General features: G+C 43.0%; 1 protein-coding gene across 1 annotated transcript in view; it reads left to right on the forward strand.

Annotated features, from left to right (window-relative positions):
• Nucleotides 1-13740, forward strand: part of ambra1b (autophagy/beclin-1 regulator 1b) — a 44020-nt gene that overhangs the window by 11918 nt on the left and 18362 nt on the right. The window contains exons 8-14 of the mRNA XM_071326716.1: nucleotides 1599-1685; nucleotides 3065-3250; nucleotides 7009-7190; nucleotides 7521-7631; nucleotides 7893-8081; nucleotides 8490-8644; nucleotides 9184-9323. Of these exons, the coding sequence (XP_071182817.1) occupies nucleotides 1599-1685; nucleotides 3065-3250; nucleotides 7009-7190; nucleotides 7521-7631; nucleotides 7893-8081; nucleotides 8490-8644; nucleotides 9184-9323 (1050 nt within the window). The remainder of the gene's footprint in view (nucleotides 1-1598; nucleotides 1686-3064; nucleotides 3251-7008; nucleotides 7191-7520; nucleotides 7632-7892; nucleotides 8082-8489; nucleotides 8645-9183; nucleotides 9324-13740) is intronic.

Here is a 13740-nt window from a genome sequence, read left to right on the forward strand (position 1 = left end):
AAGAACATTACAGCAAGTAACTACTGGTCTGCTTTTCTCAGTATTTCCTACTCATTCCAAGGTTATTCTTTATTTTTACTGTTTTCTACATTGTTGAATAATAAGTGAAAACGATGAAATAACACATATGGAATCATGTAGTAACCAAAAAAGTGTTAATCAAATCTAAATATATTTTATATTTGAGATTCTTCAAAGTAGCCAACCTTTGCCTTGACAACTTTGAATAGTCTTGGCATTCTCTCAGCCAGCTTCATGAGGTAGTCACCTGGAATGCATTTCAATTAACAGGTGTGCCTTGTTAATTCTTTCATTAATTCATTTGAGCCAATTAGTTGTGTTGTGACATGGTAGGGGGTATACAGAAGATGGCCCTATTTGATAAAATACCAAGTCCATATTATGGCAAGAACGGCTCAAATACTTTTAAGACATGAAGGTCAGTCAATCCGGAACATTTCAAGAACTTTGAAAGCACCTTCAAGTGCAGTCACAAAAACCATCAAGCGCTATGATGAAATTGGCTCTCATGAGGACCGCCACAGGAAAGGAAGACCCAGAGTTACCTCTGCTGCAGAGGATAAGTTCATTAGAGTTAACTCAGAAATTGCAGCCCAAATAAATGCTTAACAAAGTTCAAGTAACAGACACATCTCAACATCAACTGTTGAGGATACTGCGTGAATCAGGCCTTCATGGTCGAATTGCTGCAAAGAAACCACTACTAAAGGACACCAATAAGAAGAGACTTGCTTGAGCCAAGAAACACGAGCAATGGACATTAGACCGGTGGAAATCTGTGCTTTGGTCTGTCGAGTCCAAATTTGAGATTTTGGGTTCCAACTGCCTTGCCTTTGTGAGACGCAGAGTAGGTAAACGGATGATCTCTACATGTGTGGTTCCCACTGTGAAGCATGGGCGAGGAGGTGTGACGGTGTGGGGGTGCTTTGCTGGCGACACTGCCTTTGATTTATTTAGAGTTCAAGGCACACTTAACCTGCAAGGCTACCACAGCATTCTGCAGCGATACGCCATCCCATCTGGTTTGCGTTTAGTGGGACTATCATTTGTATTTCAACAGGACAATGACCCAAAACACACCTCCAGGTTGTGTAAGAGCTATTTGACCACGAAGGATAGTGATGTAGTGCTGTATCAGATGACCTGGCCTCCACAATCACCCGACCTCAACCCAATTGAGGTGGTTTGGGATGAGTTGGACTGCACAGTGAAGGAAACGCAGCCAACAAGTGCTCAGCATTTGTGGGAACACCTTCAAGACTGTTGGAAAAGCATTCCTCATGAAGCTGGTTAAGGGGATGTCAAGAGTGTGCAAATCTGTCATCAAGGCAAAGGGTTGCTGCTTTGAAGAATCTCATAAAATATATTTTGAACACTTTTTTGGTTACTTCATTATTCCGTATGTGTTGTTATTATTATTTTGATGTCTTCACTATTCTACAATGTAGAAAATAGTAAAAAATAAAGAAACCCTTGACTGGTACTGTATATTGTCCAAATAGTTGTATAAAACAAATGGACTCCCTTTTGTAGAGGAGATTAAACGCTGATCCATTGCTTGGCGTGTTTGTTCACAGGAGGCTGTTGGAGTCCTCCCTCCTCTCTCTCTCCCGCTATGACATGGGAGGATCCAGAGACCACCCCATCTACCCAGACCCTGCCAGGTACCAGCCCCCAAACCAATCTCACCTCTAATGAACGTGTACTGTGTTTGACAGGATAAAACCCCTCCAGGTGCACCGTTTTGTTAGAGGTTCTGTCGAAACAAAGTTGACAGTTTTAAAGTACGGTTGAGAAAATCCCAGCAATTTTCCCAAAAGTTCACAGGTTTAACAAAAAATGCAAGTTAGAGGATTTCTTAAACTCAGGAATTTTGAGAAAGTTAATGTAATTTTGCCAACCTACACTGAAAAATATATAATGTAGTGTTGGTTTCTTGAGCTGAAAAAAAAGATCCCAGATATCTTCCGTACACACAAACCTTATTTCTCTTAAATCTTGTTTACATCCCTGTTAGTGAGCATTTCTCCTTTGCTAAGATAATACATTCACTTGACAGGTGTGGCATATCAAGAATCTGATTTAAACTGCATGATCATTACACAGGTGCACCTTGTGCTAGGGACAATTAAAGGCCACTCGGAAATGTTCAGTTTTGTCACACAATGCCACAGATGTCGCAAGTTTTGAGGGAGCGTGTAATTGGCATGCTGACTGCAGGAATGTCAACCAGAGCTGTTGCCAGAGAATTTAATGTTATTTTCTCTACCATAAGCCGCCTCCAACGTTGTTTTAGAGAATAAGCAGGATGTCCAACCGGCCTCACAACCGCATACCCACGTGTATGGCGTCGTATGGGTGAGCGGTTTGCTGATGTCAACGTTGTAAACAGAGTGCTCCGTGGTAGTGTTATATGGTATGGGCAGGCATAAGCTATGGACAACTAACACAATTACTTTTTATCGCTGGCAATTTGAATGCACAGAGATACCTTGACAAGCTCCTGAGGCCCATTGCCGTGCCATTCATTCGCCGCTATCACCACAATTCCTGGAAGCTGAAAATGTCCCAGTTCTTCTATGGCCTGCATACTCTTTGAGCATATTTGGGATGCTCTGGATCGACGTGTACGAAAGTGTGTTCCAGTTTCCACCAATATCCAGACTCTTCACACAGCTTCTGAGTGGGACAACATTCCACAGGCCACAATCAACAGCCTGATCAACTCTATGCGAAGGAGATGTCGTGCTGCATGAGGCAAATGGTGGTGACACCAGATACTGACTGGTTTGCATATCCATGTCCCTACTTTTTTTTTTTTAAGGTATCTGTCCAACAGATGCATATCTGTATTCCCAGTCATGTGAAATCCATAGATTAGGACCTAATTATTTTATTTCAATTAACTGATTTCCATATATGAATTGTAAGTCAGTAAAATCTTTGAAATTGTTTCATGTTGCATTTTGTTCAGTATAGTATGAACCCTAGATCTGTAACCCCCCCCATTGAACTCTTCTCTCTGTCGTTGTTTCTCCTGCAGGTTGTCCCCGGCTGCGTACTACGCACAGAGAATGATCCAGTACCTGTCGAGGCGGGACAGTATCCGCCAGCGCTCGCTGCGCTACCAGCAGAACCGTCTGAGGACCCTATCCTCCTCGTCGGATAGCCCGGCCGGCAACCCCTCGGCCGCAATGGAGAACAGCGACGTGGACTTTGAAGAGCTAGAGTGAGTTGGTGCAACCCATCCTGGCCTCTTAATGGGATATTAGTTACTCTTAAAAACCTCTTACGGATCGTACCCTTTTTTCAATTTTCGCCTAAAATGACAAACCCAAATCTAACTGCCTGTAGCTCAGGACCTTAGGCAAGGATATGCATGTTCTTGATACCATTTTGAAAGGAAACACTTTCAAGTTTGTGGAAATGAGAAATTAATATAGGAGAATATAACATATTAGATCTGGTAAAAGATAATACCAAAAAAATGCAAGAGACAGGCCATACTTTCGGATAGGAGTCTAGGTGTAATTTAGATGTTGGCCACCGGATGGCAGCAGTGTGTGCAGTTTCAGACTGATCCAGTGAAGAATTACATAGTTTGCCAAAATGTGCCAAATTGGTCAATTGATAAATTTTCAAGTACATAACTATAGAGAACATACAAAAATGCTATGGTTATAAAAAATGAAAGTTGACACACTCCCAGGGAATGTCATACATGATGGATCATTAGCTTATACACTAACTTTCACACATCTAGATGGCCGGGCGGGGTGGGTGTGGAGCCAGAGACAGCAGCGGGGTCAAACTGTGGACCCAAGTTCCTACATTTGAACATAAAAATGTATTTTATCAAACAAAACTATGCTACGTTTTATCTCTGGGACCCTCAGGATGACAAATCAGAGCAAGATTACACAATGTAATAAGTGCATTATTTACCTTCAGAGGTGAATGTATCAAACCAGTTGCGTGCAAAAAAAAATGTTTTTTAGTGCGCTCCTCAAACAATAGCATGTTTTTTTTTTTTTTTTTTCATATAAGACAGGTCTATGTCCCGGAAGGTTGGCTGTTGTGTACGTCATTCTAGTCACAGTAGCGCACGTTAGCAACAACCGTCCCGGTTTAGGAACACCCATCCCGTAGAGGTTAAATCTTTTTGTTTTTAGATCTCAAGGTTTTCTGTTGAGATAAGTAGAGGAGGGGATAAGGAGATGTCCCAACCCATCTTTTTAGAAATCATTAGCATGGTAAATCATATGGAAGAATTTTTTTGTGGATCTACACAACCAATGGTGTGTGTCGTGGACTTACACTATATATACACTACCGTTCAAAAGTTTGGGGTCACTTAAAAAAAAAAAATTTTTTTAAAGAAAAGCTATAAAAAAAAAAATGATTTGAAATAACATAATGTATCAGAAATGCAGTGTAGACATTGTTAATGTTGTAAATGACTATTGTAGCTGGAAACAGCTGATAAAAAAATAAAATAATAATATTAATACTTTTTTTATGGAATATCTACATAGGCTTTGAGGCCCATTATCAACAATCATCGCTCCTGTGTTCCAATGGCACGTGTTAGCTAATACAAGTTTATCATTTTAAAAGGCTAATTTATCATTAGAAAACCCTTTTGCAATTTTGTTAGCACAGCTGAAAACTGTTGTCCCTGCTTAAAGAAGCAATAAAACCTGCCTTCTTTAGACTAGTTGAGTATCTGAAGCATCAGCATTTGTGGGTTCAATTACAGGCTCAAAATGGCCAGAAACAAAGACCTTTCTTATGAAACTCATCAGTCTATTCTTGTTCTGAGAAATGAAGGCTATTCCATGTGAGAAATTGCCAAGAAACTGAAGATCTCGTACAACGCTGTGTACTACTCCCTTCACAGAACAGCGCATACTGGCTCTAACCAGAATAGAAAGAGTGGGAGGCCCTGGTGCACAACTGAGCAAGAGGACAACTACATTAGTGTCTAGTTTGAGAAGCAGACGCCTCACAAGTCCTCAACTGGCAGCTTCATTAAGTAGTACCCGCAAAACACCTGTCTCAATGTCAACAGTGAAGAGGCGACTCCGGGATGCTGGCCTTCTAGGCAGAGTTGCAAAATAAAAGCCATATCTCAGACTGGCAAATAAAAATCAAAGATTAAGATGGGAAAAAGAACACACACTGGACAGTGGAATTCTGTATTTGTTATTCAAATGAAAAGCCCAATGAATACTCGCCTTTGTGTAGTGATTTAACTTCCACTGCTTCATTAAAGAATGTTTAATTGACTTTGCAGCCATACTTTGCCCCGACAAGAAAGAGCTCTTTGAAAATGTTTCCTTGTCAAGATGAACATCACAGAGAATATGGAAAAGGATAAAGGATTTCACCTATTTCTCCTTGGCCCTGGATGAGAGCAGTGATGCGCGTGACATGGCACAGTTGATATTATTACAAGACATAATCCCAGACTTTGAAATTACAGAGGAGCTTGCTTCAGTGCAGTCAATGAAGAGCACAACCACAGGGAAATATTTATTGTTGGAGATTAATAAGTGTGTGGCAAAGCTGGGACCGAGTTTTGAAAAGTTATCCAGTGTGATCACTGATGGGTGCCCAAACTTGACAGGAAAAAACGCTGGCCTTTTGAAAAGGATAAAAGATCAAGTAGCTGAGCTGAAACCAGATCAGAAAATGATTTTCCTGCATTGGATTATTCATCAGGAGGTACTATAAATGTGTTCTGAAAATGAGCCTTGTTGTGGATACAGTCACTAAAGTGGTAAACTTCATAAGAGCAAAATCTTTAAACCACAGGCAGTTTGTCTCACTGTCTGAAGAGAGTCGGTCAAGCAGGTTTCCCCTTCCACACAATAGTGAGATGGCTGAGTTTGGGGAAGGTGCTTAAAAGTGTATGGGAGCTGAAGTCAGAGATTGCTGAGTTTTTGTAAATGAAAGGAAAATATGTGGATTTCCCTCAACTGCAAGATAAAGAATGGGTGGCTGATTTTTGCCTTCACCGTGGACATCATTGACCCCCATGAATAAACTGAATTCCAAACTAGAAGGGAAGGGCCTTTTTGCACATCAGATGTACAGCCTTGTCAAAGCCTTCAAGGGAAAATTACTCCTCCTGACACGCCAAGTAGAAGCCAACAATCTCACCAACCTTCCAACACTACTAGTCTGTTCCCTATCAGTTGACCAGCGGGATAAGTATATATCGCTGCTGCGTGCTTTGAATGGTGAGTTTTCTTGTCGTTTTGAGGATTTCAAAGTGTTGGAAAATGACATGCTGTTGGTTTCCTCTCCTTTCACCTTCAATGTGGATAACGATCCCACTGACCTGCAACTTGAGCTTATCGATCTTCAGTCTGATGTAGTGATTGGAGAACTGTTTTGAATAGTTCTCTGATGTCACTGACAAGGTTCTATGCATCTCTATGAACAAAACTCTCCAAAGATTAGGAGTCATACTCGTGTTTGTACTGTTTGGGTCAACCTATGTATTTGAACAGACATTTTCAGTGACGAAATATAACAAGTCAAGGCACAGATCATCTCTTACTGAATCTCACCTCTCAGCAATCCAGCGCATAGTGACTTCAGAAACTATACCTGACTTCACTGCTCTAGTCAATGCCCATCAGAGACTTCACTCCTCACACTGATTGAGAAGTTAAAATGTAATGTTGAGCTCTCTCTCTTGTGTTTTTGTGCATACCCGTTAACAAGAGTTCTTTCCGTGGTGCTGATTGTTTAATAATGATTTACAGTAGATGTATCTGTCAGTCATATACATTAAGTATAATCATGTAATGTGATTCTGGCCCGTGATGGCAAAAATATATTCTGTGGCCCTCCATGGAAAATAATTGCCCAGGCCTGGAGTACAGTCATCCTACTTTGAGCATTCAGCTTCACCACACATTTCACCCAACAGCCTCTTTTTCTCCCAATAACTGCTGTGTGTGTGTGTTTTAACAGTGACAACGGAGACAGGACGAGGCACCGAACACCACGCAACGCCAGGATGTCTGCGCCTTCACTGGGGCGATTCGTTCCTCGGCGGTTTCTTTTACCTGAGTACTTGCCCTACGCTGGAATCTTCCATGAGAGGGGACAGCCTGGCCTGGCCACCCACTCCTCTGTCAACAGGGTCCTAGCAGGTACTAACCAAGATTGGCTCACTAGAGTACACTCCGCTTAGTGTGGTTAAATTGTCCTGTATGGATGTGATCACTGTAAAAGGAGTGCGCTGCAATGCCCTTTTCACGCTACTGCTGTATTTCGCTGGCCTGATTACCCATCCATTTTTGTTAGTGGAACGAAGGTGTAAAATAGAATATCCAAGCCAGTACAATTCAAGTGGGCAACAACTAACTAATTGATTGCTCTCATACATCTCAATGTTATCCATTTTGTGTTATCTGCAATAGTGGTAGACACTACTCCTCTTTCACATTCAATAGCCTATCCACTGACCAAATTTCTCTCAGGTGCCTCAATCGGGGACGGCCAGTCGGCGGTGGCCAGCAACATAGCCAACACCACCTACCGGCTGCAGTGGTGGGACTTCACCAAGTTTGATCTACCTGAGATCAGCAACGGTATGTAAAACTTTCAGAACATTGCAAAGCCGACACAATTCCCTATTCTCTATTCTATCTGACAGACAATCTTATCATTTCTACACAATACATTTCTGTTTGAAAGTTGTGTAACGTTAGATCCTCCTAAACCGGTCCCAGCTCGGCTATTGTTTGAACAGCCATGTTTGCCTCTCTGATTGCGTTTACTTTAGAGGTCTACTGTATTATTGACATTGTGTGTGTTTGCCTGTTTGTGTATGTCTATTGCCACCCCTCCAGCCTCTGTGAATGTGCTGGTGCCAAACTGTAAGATCTACAACGATGCCAGCTGTGACATCTCGGCGGACGGGCAGCTCCTGGCAGTGTTTATACCCAGCAGCCAGCGGGGCTTCCCTGACGAGGGCATCCTGGCTGTGTACTCCCTGGCACCTCACAACCTGGGGGAGGTGCTCTACACCAAAAGATTTGGTAAGTCTTGTCACGTAGTAGAGGACGTCTTGCCGTCAGGGACTTGACCTCCAGGATACAGCTATAGAAGTGTTTCCCAAACCTCTCCTCTTAGTGCCCCCGGCCAATCCACTTATTTGAGGTAGTCCAGTGATGGCAGACTTGATTCAATTGGTCAACCTAATCATCTCATTTGTTGAATAAGGTGTGCTAGTTCTGGAATACATTAAATGAGTTGAACTGTAGGAGGTAGTCGAGGAGAGGTTTGGGAAACAACTGAACTAGAGAATCTGAAACATTGAATCTAGTACAATTGGTGCACTAAACAGAATATTATAGATGGTGAACCTTAACTACAGGACAATAATATCCTAGGAGAGTCTTGCCTAACCTTGTCAGTCTTAACATTTGTCTTCCATCCTCCCACAGGTCCCAATGCCATCTCGGTGAGCCTGTCTCCCATGGGCTGTTACGTGATGGTGGGCTTGGCCTCCCGCAGGATCCTGCTGCATCCCTCCACTGACCACATGGTGGCGCAAGTGTTCCGGCTGCAGCAGCCCCACGGTGGAGAGACCTCCATCAGGGTGAGACAGACAGAAAGACCCCCCTAATGCAGGGAAAAGACCAGCTCGCTGGTTACATGTTAACGTATATTCGTGAAGGTCAACAGTGAGGGAGAAGGGTAGTACCACAAATTGATACTACCGGGGTGGTGGTCATTATGGCAACCTTTGGATAATTATTAAATGAGTCCAGGTAAATCCCTCCCCGTTTGTCTATTTGGTGTCTAATGAACACAACCCAGGTTTGTAGAGGGACTTGGAGCACGACTAGCCGACATAGCTTTTACCCATACCCAAAGGGTTCACTTCATTGTGCATTTGTTTAGTTTCACGTTTTAATGTCACAAGTACAGTGAAATGTCTTTCTTGCCAACTCAAAACCCAACAATGCAATAACAATGTAATTCTGGTATAAAAAAAACCCATAAGAAATATGAACACAATTGGTAAGGATACTATATACAGTGTCCGTTCCAATACCATATTTATAATGTGCAGGGACATTGACGTTTATGTTGACGTTTATGATTGTTTGTCTGCGTTCTCCAATTGTTCCCTAGATGGTGTTCAACGTGGTCTACCCCATGGCTCCGGACCAGCGGCGGCATGTCAGCATCAATTCAGCCAGATGGCTTCCAGACCCGGGGATGGGCCTGGCCTACGGGACCAACAAAGGAGACCTGGTCATCTGCAGGCCCGTGTGAGTAGTGCTCCTGTCTGACCATTTTGTAAATCTTATACCTGATATCGGGATGGTACATTGGTGACTTGTTTGTTTTGTAGTCCTCAATATACCCAGTTTACAATTGGCTCATTCATCCCCCTCCTCTCCCCTGTAACTATTCCCCAGGTCGTTGCTGCAAATGAGAACGTGTTCTCAGTCAACTTACCTGGTAAAATAACGGTAAAATAAAAAAATAAAAAAAATACACTTTGTGTTTAAAGGTGTGTTCCTGGTATCTTGAGTTCAGTGTATTCCATACCACCACCTCCAACACTGGCGGTGAATTGGATTTGATTGGTCTCTGATTCGATTATTCTAATAGCCAGTGTAAACAGGAAGCCTCTGGATTGGAGCGGGTCAATTATTGGTCTGTAATGAGGTCATTGTCTGTGATTGCATGAAGGAATCCCTCAGTGGAGATCAAAATAAAATGTTATTGGTCACATGCGTCGAATACAACAGGTGTAGACTTTACAGTGAAATGCTTACTTAAGAGCCCATTCTCAACAGTGCAGAGTTAAAAAGTAATACAAATATTTGTTTAAAAACTGGGAAACAATAAAATGAAGCTATACACAAGGAGTTCCAGTACCGAGTCAATGTGTAGGGGTACGAGATAATACTGTATGTACACTACCACTCAAAAGTTTGGACACCTACTCATTCCAGGGGTTTTCTTTATTAGTATTCTTTATTAGTAACCAAAAAGTGTTAAATCAAAATATATTTTATATTTCAGATGCTTCAAAGTAGCCACCCTTTGCCTTGACAGCTTTGCACACTCTTAGCATTCTCTCAACCAGCTCCATGAGGTAGTTACCTGGAATTGATTTCAATTAACAGGTGTGCTTTTTTTTAAAGCGAATTTGTGGAATTTATTTCCTTAATGCGTTTGCGCCAGTCAGTTGTGTTATGACAAGGTAGGGGTGGTATACAGAAGATAGCCCTATTTGATAAAATACCAAGTCCATATTATGGCAAGAACGGCTCAAATACTTTTAAGACATGAAGGTCAGTCAATCCGGAACATTTCAAGAACTTTGAAAGCATCTTCAAGTACAGTCACAAAAACCATCAAGCGCTATGATGACACTGGCTCTGAGGACCGCCACAGGAATGGAAGACCCAGAGTTACCTCTGCTGCAGAGGATAAGTTCATTAGAGTTAACTCAGAAATTGCAGCCCAAATAAATGCTCCACAGAGTTCATGTAACAGACACATCTCAACATCAACTGTTCAGAGGAGACTGCATGAATCAGGCCTTCATGGTTGAAAAACAAGCAATGGACATTAGACCGGTGGAAATCTGTCCTTTGGTCTGAGTCCAAACTGGAGATTTTTGGTTCCAACCGCCATGTCTTCGTGAGACGCAGAGTAGGTGAGCGGATGATCTTCGCATGTGTGGTTCCCACCGTGAAGAATGGAGGTGGGGGTGCTTTGCTGGTGACACTGTCTGTGATTTTATTGATTTATTTTTTAATTCAAGGCACACTTAACCAGCATGGCTACCTCAACATTCTGCAGCGATATGCCATCCCATCTGGTTTGCGCTTAGCCCCACCTATCATTTGTTTTTCAACAGGACAATGACCAATCCCACCCTTCAGGCTGTGTAAGAGCTATTTGACCAAGAAGGATAGTGATGGAGTGCTGCATCAGATGACCTGGCCTTCACAATCCCCCAACCTTAACCCAATTGAGATGGATTTTGGATGAGTTGGACCGCAGAGTGAAGGGCTTAGCAGCCAACAAGTGCTCAGCATATGTGGGAACTCCTTCAAGACGGTTGGAAAAGCATTCGAGGTGAAGCTGGATGAGCGAATGCCAAGAGTGTGCAAAGCTGTCATCAAGGCAAAGGGTGGCTACTTTGAAGAATGTCAAATATAAAATATATTTTGATTTAACACTTTTTTGGTTACTACATGATTCCATATGTGTTATTTCATAGTTGTGATGTCTTCACTATTCTACAATATAGTAAATATTTTGAAAAACCCTTGAATGAGTAGGTGTCCAAACTTTTTTGACTGGTACCGTACATGTGGGTAGGGGTAAACATGACTAGGCAATCAGGATTTATAATTAACACAGTATCAGCAGTGTACAGTGCCTTTGGAAAGTATTCATACCCCTTGACTTTTTCCACTGTTACGATAGTCTTATTCTAAAGTTGATTTAAATTGCTTTTATTCCTCATCAGTTTACACACTATACCCCATAATGACAAAGCAAAAACAGTTTTTTAGACATTATTGCACTTAAAAAAAAAAAAATTTATGAACATTTAATAAATCACATTTACAGGTTTTCAGAACCTTAGTACTCTGAAGCACCTTTGGCAGCGTTTACAGCCTCATGTCTTTTTGGGTATGACGCTACAAGCTTGGCACACCTGTATTTGGGGAGATTCTTCTCTGCAGATCCTCTCAACCTCTGTCAGATTGGATGCGGAGCGTTGCTGCACAGCTAGTTTTAGGTCTCTCCAGAGATGCTCAATCAGGTTCAAGTCCGGGCTCTGGCTGGGCACTCAAGGACATTCAGAGACTTGTCCTGATTGAGCATTGATTGATTGTCCTCCTGTGTTGTCTTGACTGTGTGCTTCGGGTCGTTGTCCTGTTGGAAGGTGAACCGTCACCCCAGTCTAAGGTCCTGAGCGCTCTGGAGCAGGCTTTCTTCAAGGATCGCTCTGTACTTTGCTCCGTTCATCTTTCCCTCGATCCTGACTAGTCTCCCAGTCCCTGCCGCTGATAAACATCCCCACAGCATGATGCTGCCACCACCATGCTTCACCGTAGGGATGATGCCACGCTCTCTCCAGACATGATGCTTGGCATTCAGGACAGAGTGGTTTCATCAGACCAGAGAATCTTGTTTCTCATGGTCTGAGAGTCTTCAGGTGCCTTTTGGCAAACTCAGTGGGCTGTCATGTGCCTTTTACTGAGGAGTGGCTACCATATAGGCCTGATTGGTGGAGTGCTGTAGAGATGGTTGTCCTTCTGGAAGGTTCTCCCATCTCCACAGACGTACTCCAGAGCTCTGTCAGTGACCATCGGGTTCTTGGTCACCTCCCTGACCAAGGCCCTTCTCCCCCAATTGCGCTGTTTGGCCGGGCGGCCAGTTCTATGAATAGTCTTGGTGGTTCCAAACTTCTTCTATTGAAGAATGATGGAGGCCACTGTGTTCTTTGGGACCTTCAATGCTGCAGACATATTTTTTGGTACCCTTCCCCAGATCTGTGCCTCGACACAATCCTGTCTCGGAGCTCTGTGGACAATTCCTTCGTTCTCATAGCGAGGGGTCTGAATACTTTCAGAAGGCACTATGTAAAGTGTGTGTGTGGCTAGAGTTTAGTGAGTGTGCGTAGAGCAGCGTTTCCCAAGCTCTGTCATTGGGACCCCAAGGGGTGCACATTTTGGTTTTTGCTGTAGTACTACACAGCTGATTTATAAATAATCAAAGCTTGATGATTATTTGAATCAGCTGTGTCGTGCTAGGGCAAAAAACAAAACGTGCACCCTTTGGGGTCCCAAGGACCGAGTTTGGGAAACGCTGGCATAGAGCCAGTGCAAGGCAATCAGTGCAAAACCATTAGGATGGATGGATAAACAAATAATAAAGTGTGTCAATGTAAATTGTCCTGGCAGCCATTTAACTGTTCAGCAGTCTTATAGCTTCAGAGTAGAAGCTGTTCAGGTGTTTTTTGGTCACAGACATGACGCGCCGGTGCTGCTTGCCATGCGGTACAAGAGAGAACACACTATGCCACTATGTCTTTGACAATTTTTTGTGCCTTCCTCTGACACCGCCTGGTATAGAGGTCCTGGATGGCAGGGAGTTCTGCCCCAGTGATCTACTGGGCCGTACGCACTGCTCTCTAGTGCCTTGCGGTTGCATGCCGAGCAGTTGCCATATCAAGTGGTAATGCATCTAGTCAATCTTTTGAGGATCTAAGGGCCCTTGACAAATCTTTTCAGCTTACCGAGAAGGAAGATGTGTTTTTGTGCCCTCTTCATGACTGTGTTGGTGTGTTTGGACCATGATAGATCCTTAGTGATGTGGACGCTGAGGAACTTCAAGCTTTCGACCCGCTCTACTATAGACCCGTCGATGTGAATGGGGTTGTGTTCGGATCTGTTGGGGCGGTATGCGAATTGGAGTGGGTCCAGGATTTCTGGGATGATGGTGTTGTGAGCCATGACCAGCCTTTCAAAACATTTCATGGCTACAAATGTGAGTGCTATGGGGCAGTAGTCATTTAGATGGGATACCTTGGTGGTTTAGGCACAAGAACTATGGTAGTTTGCTTTAAACATGTAGGTATTACAGACTGGGTCAGAGAGAGGTTGAACATTCCAGTGAAGAAACTTGCCTGCTGGTCAGCGCATGCTCTGA

The sequence above is a fragment of the Salvelinus alpinus genome, chromosome 9 (genome assembly GCF_045679555.1).
Source record: "Salvelinus alpinus chromosome 9, SLU_Salpinus.1, whole genome shotgun sequence".
Lineage (NCBI taxonomy): Eukaryota > Metazoa > Chordata > Actinopteri > Salmoniformes > Salmonidae > Salvelinus > Salvelinus alpinus.